This window comes from Xiphophorus maculatus, chromosome 22 (genome assembly GCF_002775205.1).
Source record: "Xiphophorus maculatus strain JP 163 A chromosome 22, X_maculatus-5.0-male, whole genome shotgun sequence".
NCBI classification, from domain to species: Eukaryota; Metazoa; Chordata; class Actinopteri; order Cyprinodontiformes; family Poeciliidae; genus Xiphophorus; species Xiphophorus maculatus.
The window spans coordinates 4,377,282-4,402,122 of NC_036464.1; the positions used below are offsets into that span (position 1 = coordinate 4,377,282).

At 37.1% G+C, this 24,841-nt stretch overlaps 1 protein-coding gene across 1 annotated transcript; it reads right to left on the minus strand.

The window, feature by feature from the left end:
- Nucleotides 1-7,486: 7,486 nt before the first annotated feature.
- LOC102220215 (vertebrate ancient opsin-like) lies at nucleotides 7,487-24,813 on the minus strand. The gene is made up of 5 exons (XM_005795169.2): nucleotides 24,130-24,813; nucleotides 20,151-20,361; nucleotides 15,585-15,702; nucleotides 14,169-14,402; nucleotides 7,487-10,900 (listed from the first exon to the last, which is right to left on the minus strand). Exons 1-5 carry the CDS (start codon nucleotides 24,491-24,493, stop codon nucleotides 10,664-10,666), a joined length of 1,164 nt encoding a protein of 387 aa, XP_005795226.1. The 5' UTR covers nucleotides 24,494-24,813; the 3' UTR covers nucleotides 7,487-10,663.
- Nucleotides 24,814-24,841: the final 28 nt, after the last annotated feature.

A 24,841-nucleotide genomic window follows, 5' to 3' on the forward strand; every position in this document is an offset into this window, starting at 1 on the left:
GGTTCAGCCCCCTTGGCAGCCAGGAGATACTGGCATGCATTTCACCATGTATAAATAAGCTTACTACTAGAGTATTCATAAGGATCAGTTGCATAGATCCTTATGAATCTATGTAAGGATAGATTCATCCTATCTTTACATGGATAGGATGAATCTATCATCCTATCTATGGGATGATAGATTCCATAGATATCTATGGAATATCTATGGATATTGGGAACTTTGCCAATATCCTTTCCCAAAGACTTTCCCAAACAGGACTTTCCCAAAGTCCTGTTGAACTTTTCCCAAAGTTCTCCTGTTGTTCTCTTAAATCTCTTTAAAGAATGTGAGCTGTGTTCAAATTTTTTGCAACATGGCCCAAAGTGCCAAACTTAAAAGTAGTCAGAGGACATGTTTTTCCAACTTAAAACAAAATAATTTTGTTGGGAATTTTTTTTTCAGGTACACACAATATTTTAACAAAACAAAGTAGTCCCTAATTTATTTATTTATTTGCCTTAATGAAAAACAGGCGTAAGCTTTCCTAACTTTTTGAGGAAATGCTTTCTGTTTTGTTGGTCTAGAAATTATTTTTATTATTATTATTTTCCCAGCAACTTCATTCACCCAAGTTTAATCAATGGATGTGTCAGTATAAAATACTACGACTAACTATCTCCTTTTGGAGTCAGGGAGCCAGATACACACGGAATAAGAACTTGTACAACTTTTGTTTGTCATTCTGCTCTGAAGGTGGATTTGAAATTATCTGTAAACTGCTGCCTTGCAAGAAAAGGCAAAGTCTTTAGTTCAGTGTGTTGGAGCACAATTTCTCAGTGAGATCTCTGGAAGTCCTGGTGAGAGGATAATGATGCTCTCATTAGGAAGTAGTCCTTAAATGCAGCCATCAATCTATTGTTAAGGAAGAGTCCTGCAATTAGTGAGTCAGACAGGAACAAATTGCCTCTGATATTTGCCTTCTCCTCAGGCTCTCAGTGAGCCACAAGTCAAAACTGTCCCCTCTCCTACAAATCACAGTCTAATTGATTGGAACTGATTGATTTTATTGAGTAGCTTCCAGGTTTAGCAGCATCATGTTTAAACCAAAGTCTTCCTGTCCAACTGATGTCAATCTCACAAGTCTGAGATGTCAATAGACCGAAGCAAAAGTCTCATTTCTTATATGGAGAAAAGCCGAAGTGGAGAAATATCTTTAGGAAAAGAGACATTTGAAGTTTAACCTTTTAACCCTGAGAACTTTTTCCAGACTATGTAATATAATCTCAAGATGTGTTGATAATGAAACACGGTTCCTATGGAGTCTGGAAGTCTGGATGGAAAAAAAGTAAGAGTTTGGAAACATGTTTATTCTCAGATTTTATTTCCAAACCCATTTTGTCATCCATCCATCCATCCATCCATCCATCCATCCATCCATCCATCCATCCATCCATCCATCTCTTACAGTCTCTGATTTTTCCAGGTTCCATGTTTCAACATGGAACCTGGTTTAAACAGGTTCCATGTTTAAACATGGAACCTGGTTTAAACAGGTTCCATGTTTAAACATGGAACCTGTTTCCATATATTCATATTAAACTTTTGTAATTATCTTGGAAATCTTTAATAAAAGTGTGTAACTATAACTTGTCATATACATTGGATATTGACATACAAAAGTAAACTGTCAGAAAGCAAAGTATTAAAGTATTTATATCAATAAATTATTACATATGGTGAAATTTTTATTATTCTAAATCTAGTTTTCAGTTTCTTTTATTTTGAAAGTCAACTTAAAGATCTTTTTTTGTTTGTTTTTTTCTATTCTAAAATCATGCTACATTCCTTTATTTCTATAATAAAGCACATGATTAGGGTTTTGTCCTCAACTGATTTATCATCTGGTCCTCAGACTTTTTTCTTGGTTCTTTTATGACCTTCTGGATAACTCATTGATGCCCTCTTGGAGTAATTTTGGTTGGCCATTTTATTCTGGGAAGTTTCTCCTCATGTTTTTTTTTTCCATTTGTAGATAATGGTTCTTACTCTGGAGTCCCAAAGCCTCAGAAATAGATTTGTAATGCTGTCAGGACTGACGGGTGTGTTAAAACTTTGCTTCTCATCTTTTCCTTGAATTTGTTCAGATAGGGTGATGAGTTTTCCTGAACTCTTTCACTGAAATCCTCCTCTGAAAAATGTTTGTCTGATATTAAAATGTAATTGAATGTGTCCTGCTGAGCTAATACCAGATGTTTCTTTACACAATCCTTTTTTTTCCATGAGCATGATCCCAGTTACCAAACTAACACTGTTATAACTCTTCCCTTGCAGCAGATAAGAGAATGTCCCAACCACTTTATCAGACAAGACAGATGAGCTGAGGTTGCTGTCCATAGCCCTCACCTTCATTCCACCCACTTCTTGTCACTCGACTCACACAGATGATGAACGATCCCTGTCTGTGTTTTCATTAGATGAGAGTTTAAGCACTTTTAGTGATTTATAAGGTTCAAAGTTCCCTATAGGTGAATTATCATATGCTTTAATGAGATTTTAAGCATAAAGAGGGGATATTGTTTTTTTTTTTGGTAACTCAACTGATTAAAACGAGCAACAATTTTGAAACTAACTACTCTGGTACAGTGCGAGAGACCTTTATTTGATTTGATCATTCTTAATGTGGGTTTGATCAACAAGCAGTTTTCATGGGGCTCATGATGACTAAAAACAAAACAAATAACATATTAAAACATAAGTTTTAATATGTTCCCTGAAGTCATCCAAGACATGAAGCATAATTTATCATCAAGTCATCATCTCAGAACCAGAGAGAAGCTCCTCTTGTTGTCTTTGCTGAACGTCTCGCTCATTACATCAACTTATTCCTTTAGGGACAGAGAACTCGGCTGCTGTGGTTTGTGCATCGTCTTCTTTTCCCTTGTTTGTATTTTTCTATAGCTGACACTTTCATCTCAGCTGTCAATGTGGCTTGACAGTCTTTGTAAATATTTATTATATCTTCCGTGATGGATACAGAGCCACTGGTGTCATTGTTGCTTCAAAGGATGGATAGAGGTTGTCTAGTGGATAGAGAAGAAAGAAAGGACCACTTGAGAACAACAGTGATGCTGCGCAACAAAGAAAAGACTCTTTCAAGCAACCTTCCCCTTCAACTTTTTGCTCCTACTGGCCTGTATTTCTTTATTTTTTCCTTCTTTGTTCTTGCTTAGTGATTTATTTTGCAGAGTGCATTTTTAAGTTGTGCTGGTACTAATTGGTTGCGATTTTTGGCACACTGGCAAACTTTGGGAGAATGATATAAAGGCTCCCCTTGTAATTTATTTACATAAGCATAAATCAATATACACACAATGCTTCGATTAAATTAAAGTCATCCACCAGCTTTAACGCAGTGGATTTCTTGGACACCACAACCTTTAAAGGTCCAGATTTCAGCAACACCGGCCGATTGGACATTAAAGTTTATTTCAAACCGACTGATACACACGCCTTGTTGTTTAAATCGAGTTTCCATCCGAAGCACACGTGTATGTAAGTAGTGTAAAATTAAATCTGTCAAACCATAAACATAAACAAAAAAAATTTGGATTTTACTGCTAATCTGATACAAAATGGTCCTCCATTTTGTATCAGATTACCATAAATTTATGCAATTTACATTTTAAATAACATTTTAACATTTTCCGGATTCTGCTTTGGTCATGATTTGTGCTATTGTGACTCATATATTTACAGCTGGACCTCTCCGGGACCAAGTTCCCCTCACTATGCTGCCAAAATTCAGCAAACACAAGGTGTGTTTTTGACTGTTTTCATATCAGTGTCATAACTCCATTTGAACATCAGCACCAATATTGATGTGTTCAGTGGGACCAGGAGGATAGTTATTGAAAACATCAATTTGGGCTGTGGTATTAAATAAAATAAAGAAAAATACCCTCTTTGTAGCTCAAACAACAGACAGGCTTTTTTCATTAAGCTTTGTTTGTTTAAAGTTTTTTCCCAGAGGAGGAATAACTTTCATATCAGATTCAAACATCAGTTTTATCTCTTCATCCATTGCTGAAAAACACACCACTGAGAAAACAAGCGTTCTGCTAATAAATCTGAATGAATTACATACTGAAGTATATCACAATTTACTGACACTTTAATAAAATCCCACCATGATGCCTGGGACTGATTGAATTGACATCATGTAGTAAAAAACCTTTCCCTCACAAAGAGCAGAACAGTATTATGTTTTCAGGCTTGATGTTTACTTTGCGATTACGCATTTTTATTTTTTTATTTTTCTTCATTTCATTGTCTTTAATTTTATCATGAAATTATTACTTATTTAAACAAAATCTATGTAATAGTTTTGGGAAAGCTTGGTTTTATTTTTGCGGTCGTGACCTGTGACGTCACTTCCTGCTTCACCAGACCAACTAAACTGTTCACGGCTGTTATGGAGGAAGGTGAGTTTCTCACGGAGTTTCAGTTGATTTACGATTTAAAAGTTGCTGTAGAGAAGAAAATGTTTTACAGTCTTTTAGCTAAGTTGTTTGTTAGATGATTGTTGTTATTTGCATATAGTTCGGCGGAGAACGGAATGATTTTGTCATGTTTCAGGCCTTATTATGAACAAGCTGACTGGTATACTGCGCTATGTTGCAGTGGTTTTTTTATGTTTCCTTTGTCTTGGGCAGGTGAACTGATGTCGTCTGGGTGTTTTTCAGGCTGCTGAACTGTTTATTATCATTCTGCCCAGGTATGTTGAACTTTCCGGTTCATTTTCAAAGTTTTATGTGTTTTATTTTTGCAGTTTACAAGTTGTTATGCATTTCAATTTTTAATCGTAGAGATCAGGCTTTGATGTGTTTTTTTCCTTTTTTAATTTGTTTTGTACTGAAAATATGTAACTTGATTTTTTATGTTACCAATTAATACTGAATACTGTGATAAAAGACCAGACCGTTCATGGCTGTTATGGAGGAAGATGAACTGATGTTGGCTGTTTTTATTATTATTATTTTGTGCTGCTGAACTGTTTTAATTCCATTATCTGTAAAATAAATACGCCATCAGTTAGGCAGACCTGGAACTCCTGAGCCATCTTCATTAATACAGAGCTTTATTGGTGGTGTGACGCCAAGCCAGGCTACAGCTGCCTGAACAGAAGCAGTGTTTGATTAGCTCATTTAAATGCCTGCTATACTGATGATCTGTCAGAGGTCTATGGTTCACCTTATTCTTTTTTAACTGAACCAAAACACACCAAATTGCGCAGTACATCTACATGTTAAGATTGTCAAAGTCAAGTTAGTATAACTGACCTACTTCCCTCTCCCTTGTTCTGCTTTTTTTTTTTTAAGAAAAGCTTTGTCCATACCTGTGAAATGCAATACTCTTGGGCCTTGCTAGTTGCCTTAGCGTTAACAATTAATATCAAAGCGCTGTGTCCTTTTTTATTTTATATGTTATATGTACATTTAAGATTTAGTGTGTTACTTTTGACAACTTGGCAGTTAAAACCAGCGGTAGTCGTTGTCGGTGAGCAGTTTTTGGGGGGGAGGAATTTTGCAAGCATGACGTCACGTTGCAGCGTACCTATATCAATGTTGCTCCCGCTCTGCCTACCAAGCCATCCAGCACCCCCAATACCATCATATCTTGATAGACATTGTGCAGCTCTGAACTGGAAACCAATTCAAATCCAAGCTGGGACATTAATACCTTTGGCACAAATAACTCACTGCAGAACGGGATCAGCCTCTTAGTACAACGCAACAGCTGGAGAGACGTTATTCAAGATAAGCAGTTGGATAATATGAGCTTAAGTTTCTATAAAAATGGTGGAGGTGCTCCCTTTCTCTTAAAAGCATTCTGTGGAGTCTCTTAAATGTGACACTGGCAGGTTTGTTTGATTTATATCCCACCCCATCTTCAAGGCAATATGAAAAAAACCCCTGGACGCCTAGTGTATTTCCTACTGTTGATGGTCTCATTTCTGTTCTGACCTTCTTGACTCACTGGGATATTGCTTTCTTTGTGGTTGATCCCAAAGTTTACATATAATCATTTAAGTACCTTTTTATTCAAATATGTGCTCACTATTTGTTACACTTTGTTCTTGCTGGGTATTTGAGGATTTGCCACGATTTTCTGTTTTCTCAACACAAATCACACTTACTCCCCAGTCATGCTATTTCATATTTTCCCTGCTTTTCAATGGCATACAAGGATACACAGCTTTAAGTTAACACCGCCCCTAATAATATTGCAAAGATAAAATGATCTCCACGTGAACCAGGATGCCTCAGAATCTATTGGGCAGGTCAAGATATTCTGTGGTATGAAGTATTTATTTTAGTATTTGAAAATTGGGTTTGTTTGTTTTTTTTACATTATGTAACACTGAGGAGCCTACAACAACAATCCTGTGTATTTTAGATGTGTCTCTCTTCCAGAACAATTGATTCAAGTAATTGCATCACCTCCTCTGCATGCCATCAAGTGCTGGAGGAGCCTGTTAGTAACCCACTTATTCAAGTCAGGTGTGAAAGAAGAGAAACACCAATAACATGGAGGTAAGTAGTCCCTGAGAACTACAACTGCTCTACAATAAAGTGGGGAGGGATGGTGTTTTGAAAGGTACTGGGGGGACACTATTGAACGATTTTTATTTTGATCTTTGCAAAACCCTTAAAATATGTGAGTTTTACATGCAACTTATGTGCCCACAAAACTCTTGAGTCTTTGTTTATGTTGAGGCCTCCAAAATGCCAATTCATTACAAGTAAGAGTAATGAACTGTACTGATAAAATTGGTCTTTGCAGCCGTCTTACTGTTAACTTAAGAGATCCATATTGATCCTAAATACGGGTGTATCGATTTATAGACTAGCCGATATCCTTAATTTAGTTAGATCAATGATTGACCAATACTTGCATCAGAAGCCGATCTTATCCCCCGATCTTAACTGCCTAAGCAAAGGTCTAAAATTCAACCACTGGTCCTCTTCTGCTGTCCCGTGAGAGAGGTTTGACTGATAGACTGGCCCACCAGGGCATGTCATGTCTGAGCCAACGTTTGCAGTTAGCAATAGTCACATCACTGTTACCAACTTTCTTGCTATATTTAATGATATTTCAGACCAAAAAAAATGGTATTGGCCAAAATTGGAATCAGCGGGTCAGGCTTCTTAAAGTTTGGTAATCTGCAGTTGGCCAGAAAACTGCAGTCGGTTCAACCTTAATCCTAAATATGATGTTGTGTATCAAACCTCAGTAGTAAATTACCAAATGGCTAATATGTATCTGTGGACAATCTTTTTTGTAGCACAGCTTTCTCAAGCCGTATATATAAATGTGTTTTGGGTTAATCGTACTTAGAATGGTGACACACTATTGTTTTTGCTTGAATGCAACTGTATCTTGGAATATTTTAGGGTAACCAAAACAGAGACGGAGACATTGAAAAGAGGAGAGAATCAACAAACAGCATGAGCAAACTGTAATTTGAGATTTAAAAACAGTGATGCAAACGGTACATTTTGAATACAAATTCGACATTTTATGTGAACATTACATTTCTGGTGGGCAAACTGGTTTCACTAAGAAGATGGAGCATCCTAAAGCCAAGATTCAGTCTACTGACTCCTGTCGATGCACAGGAATAGCAGCTCTACTCTGAAACATCCAAAGGAGCAAGCTCATTTCACCCATGCAAACAAAAATCATTTACATTAGTTAAACGTTGTTTGTATAATTTAAAACCACTTTTACCCATTTCAAAAGAGACATGCAGAATACTGTGGTAATATTATTGAAGGATGTTGCCAAACTTAGCATTTGTGATCACCATGGCCCTATACTGTTATGATTACATTAATGTATCACAATAAATATAGCACAGATGTACACACCCTCATAATGCGATTTTGAATAGAACTGCCTGACATGACTGGGACACACAGACACCATAATGTTATATTGTTCATACATAGAGTAAAATTGTTTAGCAGATAACAGTGATTGACATATACCAAATAACATTGAACAAACATGCAACACAAAGTCCAGCAATTAGCAACACTCACTGCTACACCTGTTGTAGCTAAAGCTTCGGTGCTAGTTTGTTGGACATCATTTGACTTCCATATTGCTGTTGATTTTTGCTTAACATAGAAATTATGGCTAATTATCAAAGCAACTCTAGTCCACTGCATTTTTGTCAGTGACTACACTTAGCAACACAGTGTTCCAACTTCCAGGGAACACTGTGCTAATGGGTTTGACCCAGTTTGGCCCTTAGAATTGCCTTTATTACATTTGACATACATTTAGCAAGGTATTGTCAACACTCTTCTAAGATTTTGGCACCAGACCTGTTGTGGATTTGTCAGCTCAATATCCAAAAGGAGTTGTGTTAGACTGGGATTCAGTGACTGCAGAGAACATTGAAGTACAGTGAAAAAACTCTTGTCCAAGGAATGATTTGAGCTTTGTTACCTGGTGGAAGGAAATGCCAGATGTTGGATACAATTATATCACAAAGGAATGGACATGCTGAGCAACAATAGTCAGGAAGGCTAAAGTGTTTGTACAACACTCAGTTAGTAATAGGTGTCTGTGCATTCTTAAAAAGTCCTAAATTCATGCATCTAAAATTAAGGTCTTAAAAACTCTTAAATTCACAAGCTGACTTGTGAAATAGTCCTGTCATGACAGGACTATTTCCTTTTGTATATTCTCATATATATTGTTTTTTGCGTGACTTTTCCAACAGGCAGAAGTTTGGGTCATTTCTTTCTGTAGCAATCAGTTTGGATTGAGGCTACCGCTAGCTAGCTGCTAATACACCTTTGCTAGCTAACTAGCTAGCTAGTTTTTATGTCTATCACAGGTGATGGCAGCAACAAATGATGGGGTGAAACCCAACAGTAGCGACAACCGTGACAAAGTTGAAAATCTTTCATCTTGTCACCTCTAGATTTACAAGAACAAAATTTCACATGCATGTCATTGGTCGATTGGCTGTAGGAGGGCAAGCGACTGTCCCCTCATTGTATAAATTCTGTAGGAAATGAAGGAAAGGGAGTGGCGTCGACCTCCATGTGTCGAACCCTTTAAGGGTAAAATTTATCGCCTGTCGGCCACAACATACACTATTAGTTGTGGCTTCTGGGTCACTTCTGTTGACAACCCATACGAGGCTAGGTGCGTTCTGTGAAAAAAAACATTTGCATTGTGAGGACAAGAAGCACAAAGATGCTGCCAAGAGCCACAAAACGACTCCAGAAATGTAAAACAAATTTTGCTATGCCTGATTGTAATTCAGCAGGATTCTCAGACCGTCCCATATATTTATAGTTTTTTTGGTCTTGAATTTTATTCAAAGTAGCATTTATGCAATTTTTCTTTCAAAGCGGCATTTGAAAAGTCTTAAATTTGAATCGCTGAAACCTGCAGATACTCCGTGGTACTAAAAATGATCACAGAGCGTCTGGTATCTGGCCTATTTTCAGAAGCAATGTGTCCAGAAAATAGGCAGTTCTGCTGCAGTAGAAATATTTTTACATTACATTACTGTGTTGGGTTATTGATAGTTTTAGTTGTTCTGATTTTGGCTACAACAACTGACAGTCAGAAAGTGCTTGGCATTTGATTCCTGAAGAACAGCTGGTACATCAACTTGGCAATTTAATCACAAATCATACAGTTCCATTAATAAAAGACTTTGGGTACTTATTAATAGCTAGTAATGGAAAAAAATTGACATCATTTTTTAATGATAAACAGATGAGCAGTTGTCCATATTAAAGTGGCCAGTAAGTTTTTAGAACTTCTTGTTAGACAAGTGCTGTTCATATGCGATGTTGATCTCTTGCTAGCAGCTCATTAATACTTTGACTCTAAAACTGCAAAAGAGACAATGGCGGACTGGTGAGACAACTCCACCGTACTCAATAAAGATGAAAGCCTTAACAAAAACTAATCTGTGCAATAAACACTCAAATAAAAAATATAAAAACTCCCAATTCAAAGACTGCTTTGTGCTTTTGACACAAAAAGCTGACTGAAGCTTGCTGCCAAAGCAAACACTGAAAACGGCATAGGAAATCAAAATTTTCTATGCAGACGCCATCGCAGGGCTTCAAAGGAGAGGGCAAGGACAAGATGAAAGCCTGGATGCACTGTGGTTTTTGAAATACACTGACCAGTCCTTAACTTACTGACGTCGAGATTTTTCAATCCACTGCTACATTGAGATTTAAAGGCAGGCAGTTGAATTGAAGTGCCTTCTGACATGATTCGTAAATAGGAAGTGCGTCAGGAATAAGGAGAAGCAGAGAGAGGCGTATTCAGTATTTACAAGTGGCCTACTGGGCAAAGGCTGAATATGTCTGTTACCACTATTTTCTGCCCCTATTTTAAACAAAATATAACAAACTACTAAAACAGGCCAAAGCACAAAACTTTTCCACAGTTCCAGAGAACAATTAAGGTTCTTCAAAAGTGCCCAGTGCCCTCAAAGGATAGCTAAGACATTGACTAATTATTCAAACTTCTCTTAGCGTCCACAGAGTTTCTGAAGCACACTGTAGCTGGATGACAGACTGGTAATATTCACTCTTAGGGAGAAAAATGACACCTAATGGAAGAAGGCTTGCAGTTACAATGGACACACTTTGTTCTCTGGGATGGGAAGCTGAGCAAAGGAGCCACAGTCAGTTGGAGAGTCATCGGATCTGGGAGACACGGTGCCGCCTACAGGGATGCGGGCTGCGATGGCAGACATTTCCCCTGTGTGACTCTCGGCAGTAATTCCAGGTCGTTCTGTGGTCTGATTCATGTTGCTTTCTGGGATGGTTCCCATGCCGGTGAAATGCTGGATCAGGCATTTCCTGAACTGCAGCAAAAGCAAATAAATATAATATTTAGTTTCAAAAGAACTGTTTAAAATTCTCTGTTTCAGACTTTGTGGACTAAGTACTTTATTACAAATGTAATTGGTTTGGCAGTTTCTTTAGAGGTACTGATGGACATCATACGGTTCACTGAAGGTCAACTATTCTTAATGTATAACATTTGAAAGCCTCCAAGATGTTCCAGTCATGGTGAAACAGGTTCATCCTCGGAAAGGTTTTCTTTTTTTTTTCATGATTTTAGGACATAAAAATGAAGCGATTTTTACTCAATTCTAAGATTATAGTAATCTAACTTTAAGTGTGCAAAAAACCCAAAAAAGCATCGCACTTTAAACAAGAGTGGAGCCAAAATGAAAAATCTGTTAAAGAAATACACCCCCATGATTCAGTAGACTGTAGAACCGTCTTTACCAGCAACATCTCTAGAAGATTAATCTCTGATTTTAGAGGTCTGAATGTGGTGAAATTTGGGTTCTCTCATTTTTTAGTGTTTTTTAGGTTCCTGATGTCATAAAAAAAATTGCACAGCTTTCTTAAGGTCCCACCTCAAAATTTCAAAGTGTTTGAGATCTGATTTTTTTTTTATGCACCATATGCAACAAACATTACACAAACCTTTCCAAACAGTCCTCTTACTCCTTCAGTCATTTTCTCATTGTAAGGTGATAAGTTATAGCAGGGTTACTGAAAATAAGTTCTTTACTTTTTTACATTATGCTTACCTATGTATATGTTCTGGCAAACTGCAAAATATTGTGCTTTTACACAGTTGATGATCAGTAAATTGAGTAAATCATTTAGCACCACCTGACTTACATTTCTTCTTAAATTCTACAGAGAGGAAGAAGGGGTGTCCTTAGTTTTTCACATTCAGCATTTACATTTTCCATAACACTCCCAAGGCAATAAGGGCATTAAATGTAACCTTAATGGCAAGATGAGTAACCTTAAAACATATTTATTCTTTTAACCTAAACCAAATGATTTCATATGCATTTGGTATGAAATAATTAAAGCATGTAAAACAGCTATTTGTTATTGCTTGTAGTATTTTTGGTCACTTATATTTATTCTAACTATTCTATCAATTATAGCTGAACCTGTGGTCCCTTACAAGATGACATGCATTTATTTTATTTATTGAAGTATTTAACTTTTTTAGGTTTCAACCAGACACTTCAATATTTTTTAGTTGGGTTTTATGTGGCACACCAACACCAAGTATTGCATAGCTGTTTTTACAAATAAAAAAATTTTAATCATGGTTTTCTTTTGTACTCAGCCCCCTTTACTCTTGCACTCTGAAAGAAAATGTTGAGCAACTAATTTCCTTCGAAATTTACCTGCTTTTTAGAAATTCGACCGGCAAAACAGAGATAAGGGAAGATGGATGGAGCAGAGCTATCCTAGAAGAAAACCTGTTTTAGGCTGCAAAACATTTCAGACAGGAATGGAGGTTCATCTTTCAGCCCGACAATTACCTTGTTTTAGCAGGAGCCCCTTTGTCTACCAATATTAGATTGACCTAAATCTAATTTTAGTTCCTGGCAAGAGCTGAGAAGTGATGTTCATAAACATTTTTTATCCAATATAACTGAGTTTGAGCTTTTTGCTTCGCAAAGGAGAATATGCTGTTCACAGACATACCCCAAAACACATGCAGCTGTAATAGAAACTCCCAATGAAATAAACTGAAATTTGTGAATTTAACATGACAAACTCAACTCAAATCTTTAGCATGTTCTAAATATCTTAACTGTAAGACTAAGTGAGGTGACATTGAGAGATAAAAACCTGTTTGAAACATCTTGTAAAATTAGTTTTAAACAACCTTATGAAGTGATGCGGTCCTAAGATGTTTCATAGTAAGAAACTTTTGACCTTTGTGTTGGCTGAAGGCGTTCACCCACTAAACTATAAGCAGAGTTAGTCATGCATAATGGAAATCTATTTGAAATAATTTCCCTGCTGGGATGAATAAAGTAATTCTATTCTATTGAGCCCACCTTGTTATGTACTATGGAAGTACCCTGTAGTGGGAAAAAAACCCGACTGTTGCAGGTCAGCTGGAATCATATACAGTCATGTGAAGGAAATTAGGACACGCTTCAGTAATAAAATAATAAAATAAAACTTACAAGAGAACCTTTCAAACCTGCAAGATAGATTTAAAAAATGCAACTTTTGTTGTCTAAAAACTTAAAACTATCACAAGTGGCCATCATCTCTGTCTGCTTTGGGCTAAAATTACATAAATGTATATCAAACCAGACTCACATGTTTATCCTGTTTAAAACTTGGACATTTAGTTTAATATCCTCATTGTTGAAGTGAATGTGAACACCATTGTGGGGTGGAAAGAGCTGCCTTAGGCCTGTAGAAAGAAGCTAACTGCTTTTGAGTCTGGTAGGGGATTTAAAGAGATCTCAAAGGAATTTCAAATCAGCTTTTCCACTTTATAGGAAATAGTCTACAAGAGGGGAGACTTTAAAACAACTGTCACCATGTTCAGGTCTAGGCATTCACTCTGAAACTATTGATGCAACCGAACAATTTCTACAGAAACTCAAAAATATTGGTGAGAATTTCTCGTAATGTTTATTTTTTATTCTAATAAAAAATGCACTTAAAAATACACCTTTTATGCAATCCTGTATTGTCTTGCTTGCATAAAGTCACAGCCGAAAAGAAGAAGTATTAAATTAAATATTCCATGAAAATAATTTCAGACCAATTGTGAGACATGTAGGTGGAAGTTTCATGGGGATGATTTGTTCCAGCAGGACCTGGCCAGCTCACCATTATAGAATATTAAATGATTTATTTTTATTATCATTAATTAATTAGACATTAACAATTTCATTTTTGATGATTTTTGTTGCTGAAGTGCTGTTATTGACATATTTTCTACAGAGTGTTTCCAGAGGTTAGTGTGTCACATGACTCTTAGCACCGTATGTCTGTCTGAGGCAACCCCGTTGAAATCATTTCCTGTCTGCTAAATGCTGTTTACATCCAGCCGAGGTCTTTGCAACCTATTAGAGAGATTCAAACTTTGGGTAATCACATGGTCATCTAGACTTAATGCAGCTATTTAGCAAGAAATGCTTAGCTGTGCGGTCTCAAGACCATTTATGACCTGGCTAAAGTTATTGATATTTTAAACTTCCAAAAAGCTACATGAAAATATATTGCTACACTCTTTATTGTGATAATGTTTCCTCATATTGCTTTAAAGAGAGCCGTTACCTGTTTGTTCATAAAGACGTAGATAATTGGATTGTAAACAGCAGCTGTTTTGGAGAAGAAAGCCGGGATGGCAGCCGCCCTTGGGTCAAGCTCAATAGTGGGATAAGCTGTGACCAGTATGGAGAAGGCTGCGTAAGGGGTCCAACCCACCATGAACGCCACAATCATCACCACAACCATACGAGTCACCTGCCGCTCAGGCTTTCTGGCAGTTGCCAGACGACCATGAGATACCTGAAGGAAACAGAAACTATTAATGCACTGACAAATTATGTCACCAAAAGGGTTGTGTGCTTTTCTTTTTGCAGAAAAAGTCAGTTTCTAGCCTTTTCTTGGTCATATACAAAATATCAGCATTTATAAACAGAAACACTTGATGAACATATAAGGAAGAAACTGTAAAGATACACAAATACCAAGTTTGACTAATTTGCCCAAAATAGACAACATATTTTGTGGCCTATATAGGATCGTCTTGCATGGCTGCTGCTCATGGGAATTTGCTCTGGTCTGAATGGGCACTGTTGTTTGTGGAGAGACCTGATGACCATGTTCCCTAGGGCATTTTGTAGCAACTGTCTGATTTGGGATCCTCAACATCTGAACTTTGTTTTTTGAAGATTATTTGATTCCATTGGCATTTTCAGGCGACTCCCTACAGGATGTTGATTTCTCTTTGTTCTGAGCCTCACCTGGTCATAAAGGACGATGATTAGAGAACAAGGTTCCAGGGACACGTGACCAAAATGAGCTTCCTCTGTAGTATACAGTCTCATAACTTTCTCCTGATTGTACTTAATCAAATGTCTCAGTTTTGATGAGACATGTAGCTCTGTGCTACACCGGAGACTGGAATTACAAGCGCCACTTCAGCCAAAGTTTTGGAATCAGGGAACATTTCTCTATTTGAAGTGAAGTCAGCAAGACTCTAACCGAGAGGAATTCCTGATCTTGCTTCACTCCAGCTGGTTTTTCAGCTGTAAAAAAAATTATATATTCTGCAAAACTGCAATGGAAACACTTTATTAGTGTTATACTAGTCAAGTGAACAACAACCGAATGTTACTGCTGGTGGAAAAGACGAAGAAGATGACAGGAAGTCATAGGAGGATAGCACTGCACCATGTTTTTTAACATTTAACTTATTTCATGAACAATCTTTTGACAGCCTTTCTAAATTAAAGGAAATGCTGCTATTGCAAAAATAACTTCTTTCAGCATTAGCAGCATATTGACATTTGTAATGGAGAGGGAGCTACTGAAGGTTTTTCCAATTACAAACTGTGTAAAAAAAAATTATAATTGACTATGCACTTCACAACTGTATCTCTATCATCTAGCACTAATGCTGGAAATCATAAAAACATTCATTCTATGCAGCACCCTGCACACAATGTCTTCCAACTCAGAACTGACCTTTCTGAGCTTCCTGAGGAGCTTCCCATAGCAGAAGAAAATCACTCCAAGTGGGAAAATGAAACAAGTGATGAAGAAAGTGATGATATAACTGTGGTCTGTTATGTTGGTTGAATACCTGTGGAAAGGAAGACAAAAAAACCCATTGATAATCACTGTAAGCTATTTAGTAGTTTACTGTTACAGTATTTCTTGATAAGGTAATAAGCGGATGCTTGGATCAGCTGCTACTCTAATTGAGTGTCGCTTTAAGAACCAGAAGGCAAACAATCAATTCCCAGCTATGAGACGCTGTGAAATTCAGGAGCTTTTATGCGACTCAAGAGAAACATCACAGTTTGGCTCCTCATTTGAGCTTTAGTTAAATGGAAAATTTCACAGCTGAGACCAATCTCTGTGAACACTTAAGAGCCCTCAGGACAGCAATTTAGCCTAATTAAGTTGTTTCCATAAGAACACCTACGAATCTCTAATGAAACACCATTCAGATTAATTTCTGGGGATCCACCTGGCAGATAGAGCAGCATGATTCTGTGCCTCCATGTGAACAGAAGAGTTGTAGTAAGGCCCAGACCCAGACCTTTAGGTGTCTATTATGAGTTAAAAACTCAGTTTTACAGCAGTAGTGTGATGTAGGAGATGTATTTGAATGCACCATAAAAGTGCAGCTGTTTATAGCAGTGGTGTTCAAACTCTTTGCTACAAGGAATGTTAAATTCAAAGTACTTAGGGCACCACAAAATTTAGCTCTCATTAAAATTTCAAAAACTACTTTTTTCATGTTTACCTGTTCAACAATAAATTAATCAGACAGTATTTTTTACAAAACAAGCTAAGTTCCTGATTTCTCAGGAAAACCGATCAGTGTCTCAAAGGTTTATCTGGTTGAAGAAAAATACAAACGGCAAACAATTTCCTAATTTTTCAAATTGCATATTGCTCACTCTTGCTTTATTCCAGCAAATTCAATAAATGGGTGAGCCTCTTAAACTAAATCAAAATATTATTAAAGATGAATATATGAATTTGTATCTTTTTTTAAACAGTCTTACATTAGTGAAAATTGCACCCTAAAGGTTTTTTGTTTTTTAAACGTGTCCAGACCAAATTCAAGCCATTTTTGAATTGTGATCTCTGGCCGTGTCAAATCATTTGCCTCTGCTTCGCACTTTGGACACTTTCATTAGAGATTTCTCCTTTTCAATTTTTTTTCTATAGTCTGTCCCTTTCAGGCAACAAGTGAGGTTTCACAAAATTTTATTTCTTTATTTTAAACAGAGACACACTGTGAGGTCAACTCAGTTCTATGTAACCCAATTACCATAATGCCATTTGAACATTTAGCAAGCTATCTTTCCTTGTATGTCGGTTATCAGTGTGAGCAGGCATTGGAAATCAGCTGCAGTACCTGATCTTTCATCAGACTGATTTCAATTAATTAGATATTTACTCTTCTTAATTGGTTAATTGGACAAATTGAGGTCAGTAAAGAAATTAGGTAATCTCAAAAACAGAGAATATGAGACGTTTATGTGTAAATTCTGATACTAGGACAAAAAGTTGATCTATAAAAATCAGCTAGAAATTATTTCTATTTGCTACAACTTGCAGTCTTTATTTAATAAAGTGTAATATGCAATTAGAGTGTCATCTTGATTATTCTTTATTAGCCCCTAATGCATCATCCTTAGTGTGTTGTGATACTGTGTCATATTAGCAGCACCAGGTTCTAAATCAATAAGGTGTCATCTTAGATACATTTAAGAAATTTTGTGTTAGTTAGATTTGCAACATGGTTTTGTAAACATTAAAAAAGATTACTATTTTGGTATTTGTCCCTCAAAAAAGGCTTTCCCAACAATATGGGGTGTTCTGGCACCATGGATGAAAATTAGCATTTTTTCTAACTCTGGTATATTTTCGACAACATTGTACGTTCGTTAACATGAACTGTTCCATTTAAATATAATCAATCAATATGAATATAACAAATATAGTAGACTATCATAAAGTGTTTCTACAGCTGGAGGGAGATATACATACATCTATGTAGTTTTAATTAGTTCCATCTTTATAATTTCTTTAAATGTTCAAATATTTAACTCTTACTGTCATTAGCAACCCCTGATACAAGCCCTTTGGCTATTAGCTCCTTTGTCTAATTGAGTTAATTAGCACACCACCAGGTTATATTTCTCATTAAATGAGTTTAATGCCTTCAATATTCACACCCACTGATCTTTTCTACCGTTTAACATGTTACAACAAATTTCAATGTATGTTTTTCAAGTTTTATGCGATAGATGCATAACAATGGAATAAGTTTGAAAAGTCGTGCCTGCCTTTGTATTCAGTGCCTCTATGAAGAACTTCCATTCCAGCAGCGAATTTTCCTCCAGGATTGTCAGTTATTTTGCTGCATCCATCTTGACATTAAACTCTAACCGAGTTTCCTGTTCCTGCTGCAGAAATCATCCCCACATCATGATGCTGCCACCTCTATTTTAACCGTGTTAGTTTTGTCTCACATCTGTTTTGATTGACTCTCATCTGTCAAGAACACCTCCTATCACTTGTTTGATGTTTCCTCTGCATTGAAACATCAATGCATTGAATATTTCTGTCCTGTCTCCAAACAAGACAGAATTTTTTTCTTTCTTTCCAGTCTTCCATAAAACTCCATAAAGATCTGTGAGGAACACAAAATAGTTTTCTCCAAACTAAATTGTAGTATATCTCTGCAGCCCCTCCAGAGTTACAGTTAGCATTTTAATCCATGGATACTGTTTATAACCAAACTCTCCTGTACTCTGCAACTTTCTCCCTGACCTGCTGTGTTCTTTGGTCTTAATGACGCTGTTTGTTCAGTGCTGTCCTCTAAAATCAGCATTTTACTGAGAATAAATGACACCCAGGGGTGCTACACTGCATTATTAGCTGAGTTTTGAAGTAAACTGGTTGCACTAGATTTTATTTAAAGGCAGACCACCTTAGTCCTTGCTGTTAGCATTAAAGCCAGTTTGGCCTTTACTCTTCTTTGTTTGTAGTTTGCATAAGGGGAATAATCTCGTTTGAACTGTTCTAATCATATTTTTACCATAGATTTCAACTACAAAACTGTTATTTTGACACATGCTCTAGTCTCGCACATGAATACAGCTGCAGGACAGATGTGTGGTCTACTCATTTCCAGTGTCAAAATCTTTCACATTAATGAGGTATTTAAATTCACCAGACTGATGATGCTGCAGCACCTGGACCACACACACACACGCACACACACACCTCTGAAATCTCTGATCTGCTTTTAACCAAATGCCTTCAGTTGTACTTACATTTACTCTGCTGCACTTATTTTAAAATTACTTGTAGGAGTAGATTTACTGCACTGTAACTTTTGACTTCTTCTTGAGTTATATCATTTTGAAGTAGTGCTACTCTACTCACCAGTGGCATTATGCACCCAGAGGTGAGCCTGGTCATCCATGTGTCTGGACTCTCCAGTGAGAGAGCTGCTAATTGTTCTGTGTGAACCGTTTGTTCTCCCACATTGTGATTTCAGAAAAAAATTCTCCTTTCTGGGCTAGAGGTCAAGACTCGGTTCTATAGCCGTATGCCTTTGATCAAAACATCTAAATAGCATTATCCAGAAGGCTCCCTGAGGGCAGAGGGTTACAGCAGGCCTGCTTCTCAGCTCCCTTCGAGCGCATTCAGATTGAAGGCCCTGGGCCGTATGCAACATGTCTATTATCTTTATCTGTTTGTGTAGAAGGTATGTGGATAAAAAGTAATTATCTGGAGGGTATTATTAGGCAGAAACCGACCGATATTAGCTTAGTATATTAAAAAAAAGTCCATAAGACTTACTGCTTGTAAAATTCTCCCCAAAGTCTTCCATATTTTGTCACAATACAACCACTGAGTTTAATGTCTTATGTTGAGATTTTATGACATACCACAACGCAAAGAAAAGTCATTCATAACTGAAAAAGAAAAAATATAATCAGAAAGGGTTTTCAAACTTTTTGCAAAGCAATCATATTTATTGATGTTCTTGTGGAACGAATAAGTGGAGAAAATAGTAAAAACTTAAGTTTTCCGATAATGCTGTCAGTTTTTTTTTTATTATTTAACATTAATCAAATTCTTATTGCAATAAGAATTATTTCACTATACAATAAAAACCTGTTCCTAGGTCTGAAATATGTGATGAAACCTGAAACTGCAAGTTGTTGCTAGGTAACCAGAGATTGAGTGGAGTTGCTAGGAAACCAAAGAGTGGGTGAGTTTGTTGATTTCACCAAACTTGCTTAGCAGACTATAAGAAGTTGAGCAGTTCACACTTTTTACATCCCCCAGAATGCTGTGCAGTTCTGGATCAGAAGTGAAATTATTGAAAATTTATGGGTCGTATTTTCTATTCATATTGATCATAATTCTATTGTGATATATATATATTGTTTTTGGTTTATTGCCCAGCCCCAATTACTAGGTATTTATATAGAGCAGGGCGCCCTTCATACAGCTGCTACTGCCCACATTAGCAACAAAATTTGAGTGTCTCACCAGTCGGGCTCGCAGGTGGTTCCGATCTTGCTCACAGTGTATCTGTTCCAGCCCAGAACAGGAGGGAAGGTCCAGATGAAGGAAAATGTCCATACGAACAGCAGGCCCAGGATGGCATGCTTGGCTTGCAATCTAATGTTCCCCAGCGGCCGACAGATCACAAAGAAGCGCTCAAAGGACAGGACGGCCAAGGACCACAGGGCCACGATCCCTGAGGAAATCAGCAACCACAAACACACCGGTGATTAATGTGTGTGATTCAGAAAAATGAGCTCACGAGGGGGTTTCACATCCTTTTTTGGTCTCTAACACACATGCTTCTGTATTTTTTAAGCAGACATCCCAGAGGTCAACGTGGCTGCATTGTTTCTGGAAATACTTTAATGATCTGGATTGGGTGGGTTCTGCTGCCTGCTAATGGGGCTAAAAAAGGCAGCCTTTAATTGTGGTAATAAGTCACTCTCAGAGACTGGAGTTAATTACTTATCCCTGTGTAGTCAGGTAGTCTTTGTATCTGCCTAATAGACTTACTGCAAAGGACAAAGGAGGCAGGTGGAAACTGGCTGTTTAATTACCGCCCTCTTTTTAACAAGAGTATCTGGCATAAAGGTACAAGAGTAAAATTAGCGCCATCAACGTCCAGAGCTGTTTTTTTATACATCTTCAGGAAGTTTTCAAACTGACCATTTCAAGAGTGTTGTTTGAACAAACCATTAAATCTGGTTGTAGTTTTACTTTATCACAGCACTGTAGATTCAAATGCACTGCAGAAAGGCAGGAAATGTTCAATTAAAGCATTGATTTGATTTTAATCTGGTGTAATTTCCTGATGAGGACGTCCTCCCACCTCTAGGGAGACCTTTCTAAAGGGGAATCAAAAGAAAAGCATTTTTCTCCTCAAAGTGAAAGAAAGAACAGACTTCTACATGAACTATTCAGGTACTCCTGGTTGCATTTATTCTCACCAGATTCCCGTGATCCTGCATTCGGAGCTCCCTATGTGCTTTAGTAAAGGAAGGCCCTTAAGGAAAACCCAGTGAATTAGTTAACCTGGTGATCACTGGGATGGTAACGTACTTATGGCAAGACATGCAGCACAGTGTGTGAGAAAACTCCAGTTGGACTCTGCAGATGATGTGAGCATAACTTTGACTTACTCATGGTGAATCTGTTTTTATAGAGCGCAGCACAAAAGCAAATACTTTGGAGGTGCAAAAAAGTAAAAAATTAAGGCAGGTATCTGCTTATTCAGCATTTTGAACGCTGCTTCTTTACCCCTGAACAATGTATGAAAAATTAACTTTGAGATTCACTAAATTTAGCTTAACCTGAAAGCCTCGTCTGTCAAATGTTAGTCCAAAATTGGTGTTTTAACAAAAAATGTTAGAAATATTGCCTATTTTTATTAAAGGAATAAAGGATTTTATTTTACTTTTTTCTGTTCCTTTTGGAATTTTACTGAGAATGTGAATTTAGCAAGATACATAGCTGGTATAAGAAAAAACACACTTTTGGCTCACCTTTTACTTTTTCATGCTGCATAGTTGTTGTCTTTTCTAACTTTTTGGCAAAATGACTTTATTTTTCACATGATTAAACTCCAGATTTTATAGTTTGCATGTAAACGCTACAATGATACACCTTGAGTTTAACTTGCTACTTACTTACTATCCATAAAATGTCATTGTTTGGTACATTTTCCATGATAAACAAATCATTAAGCTAAAAACTCAGAAGATTTTCTTCTGAATCATCACTGAAAACTTATAACTTTTCCTAATTTTTTTTTTTTTACATCAAACTAAACTTTCATAATTTTTAGAAAATCGTAAATGAACAGCAGGTAATTTAACTTTTTAGAGTTTATTAACAAGGGGCAAATGCTGTGATGCAGAAAAGAGAATAGTCACAAAATTCGTTCCTTTTTGGAGTTTCTGTTCAATCAAACAACCTGGAGCACAGTTTATGTTTCTCATGTATTTGTGATAATGCTTAAGAACTAGAACTGGTCAAAACTGGCCTTCAGGAACACTGGCAGTCATTATTAGCCTGCAAGCACCTGATTGGTGCGTCCCTTCTGCATCAGATGTGAGTCAGTTTAGACTTTCAAATTTTACATGATAACCTTTTCAGTGCATGACTGCTCAAAAAAACTGAGTGAAATTGCTGCACTCAGAAGGTCAAAGTTATTATGACATTTTTCACAGATATATACGTCTTGGATTCTTTTCCAAGAAGTTCCTGTTCATGAGCAGGTGACAAACTGCAGTTTTAATGGAATTCTGGGAATTTGTGGCATAATTAAAGCCATCACACTCACCTGTAAAGCATGTGATCTGAAAGAAAGCTGCAATTCTGATGCTGAGAGGTGTGGAAACTATATTTATCCATCCCTATACATATAGTAGCCAAAAGCTGCAACCACTTTCAAAAAGCAGAAGCTCTTTTATGTGTTTTGCAGAGAAATTTTACCATAAATCTCCCGTTTTTGTTACAATCTACAGCATGTTACATTATTAGTTTATCTCTGCATCATAGAGACACCAGAATCAGCAGTTATACTTTGCTAATAACTGAAAAATTAACTTTTATTTTCCTCATTGAGAACTCACACCCTTTTTAGTCTACAAACACATAGAATAGAATAGAATAGAATAGAATAGAATAGAATAGAATAGCTATTCATTTCTGCTAACTAACAGCATGCATGTTGATGCACTATCATTATCAAAGAAAATGCGGCACATATTCTTTATTTTTTTTCTGTGTTATGAAAAAGCAAAGTGGGATTGATTAAATATAAAATTAGTAAGTCAAACTTCAAGGAAAATAGGAAATTGGTACCAGGATGGAAACATGATCAGCACATCTCTACTGAATCAGATATGATAAGGAATGAAAGAATTTGCTTAAAGAATGTACTAAAAGGTAAATCTGCCATTTTTTACAGGAATTAATTTCTATTTGAACTCTTTTCTGAGTTGTACCTATTCACCAGAATGTGTTCAAACTCAGTGTTAATGCTGTTCTGGTCATTTCTGAATATGTTAAAGTTAGCTCCAGTGTATGTGGTTGGATTCTAATAGTGGAAAAGATTTAGTCCCTAAGTTATCCTAAAGTACTACATATTTCATATCAACATGCATTCTTTCACTGCTAAAGTCCTTGAACTATCCAACATTAACCCCACTTCTATTACCAACCCTAATAATTTGTTTGCATGCACAAAGTAAACTTCACAATCAGTTCTCTGTTAAACTATATCCACCAACCACAAAATGTCACTTCATTGTTTTTATGTCTTATATCACAGAGATGCACCAATCAAGCAGGCATTGGAAATAACTTCGAATGATTGACTGATCGGGTTGAGCAGCATAGCAAGATAAAATTAAAATATTTGTTAAACCAATCAAACATAAGGGCTTCCACAATTTTCTAAACACATGAACGCATGTTGGATGCAATTGTTCAGTGAATTAAAACAGATACTAGGATGTTTGCTTTGAATCATAAATGTAATAATATTGTAATTTATTCATTTTCTGATCGATTCAGAGCTACTTCTAACAAGAAATCAGAAAAGAATTGTTTTTATGTGTAATCTATGAAGATAAAAATTTGCAAGAAAAATTGAGAATCAATATAAACCAGAAAAGTCCTGATTGGTGCATCTCTACTGCATCAGCAGAGAATATTTTTGATTTCACTAAATGTCTTTTTTATTTATTTTTTTCTTAGAGTATGCCTGCAAGCTAAGCAGACTTCCTGAACTCAAAATTATTCTGACAGATATTTTACAGATATTAATTTCTCATTTGTCCCTCTTTGTAAGAGCAGGTGGTAAAAGTCAGCTTTTCGGGGAATTTTGTTGAAGTTATCAAACTCATCTGTCCAGATTCTGACCTCTACAGCTGCAGAGTTTGCAATTTATCCATCCACAGAGTCCAAAAAGTCCAGAACAAAAGTCTAAACCTACCAAAGAAAGTGACGGCAAAGCCCTCCAAGACACAAGCCCACCTCCCGAGGAAGAAGTAGCCCCGGGCGTTTGTCAGGAAACTTATCAGTCCGCCGGTGAGGGACACCAGAAAGTCCGCGATGGCCAGATTAACTATGATGTAGTTGAGGGGCTGTCTGAGCTGCTTGAACTTGAAAGTGACAAACATGACCAGGAAATTTTCGGTCAGAGACAGCGAGGTGACCACGAACATGACAACGGCCAGGACGGTGAAGTTCCACGGCGCGATGTTCTTGATGGGTCCGCTGAACGGGTCGTCGGTGGTGGGGATCTCCGCTGCCACGGTGGAGGAGACCGCGTTCACTGACAGGCTCAGGGTGTCCATTGTCCACACGCGAGGAAGGGACGCCTTAAAGGGTAGAAAATCCCACTTGCTCTCTTTTCCCCATGTTCAAAAACTTCCCTCCGGAGTCGGAGTCACTCCTGGAGACTGTGGCTGCGCCGCGCGTCCTGTGCGCTCCGGCGCTCCGCTTCCACAAACTTCTGCTGAAATCCGGACATCGCAAAAAGCGCCACAGAAAGACAAATCCGCTTGACTTATTCAAACAGTCGCTACTGTAAAAGTGGGGCTCTGGAGCAGAAGGTGTGAGATGCGGTCAAAGGCGATGATGGTGCGCGAAGAAGCGATCGGGGAGGCATCTTGGAGGGTCTTATATAGAGGCAGCCCCTGCAT

Bases quoted from the DNA above. Each gene is read 5' to 3' on its own strand.
- LOC102220215 (XM_005795169.2), bottom strand. From the start codon at position 24,493: ATGGACACCCTGAGCCTGTCAGTGAACGCGGTCTCCTCCACCGTGGCA. The intron at 14,403-15,584 runs GTCAGTTCTGAG...TGTTTCCTTCAG, and splicing joins TCCTCAGGAAGCTCAGAAAG to GTATCTCATGGTCGTCTGGC. The intron at 10,901-14,168 runs GTAACGGCTCTC...CTTTTGCTGCAG, and splicing joins ACGTCTTTATGAACAAACAG to TTCAGGAAATGCCTGATCCA.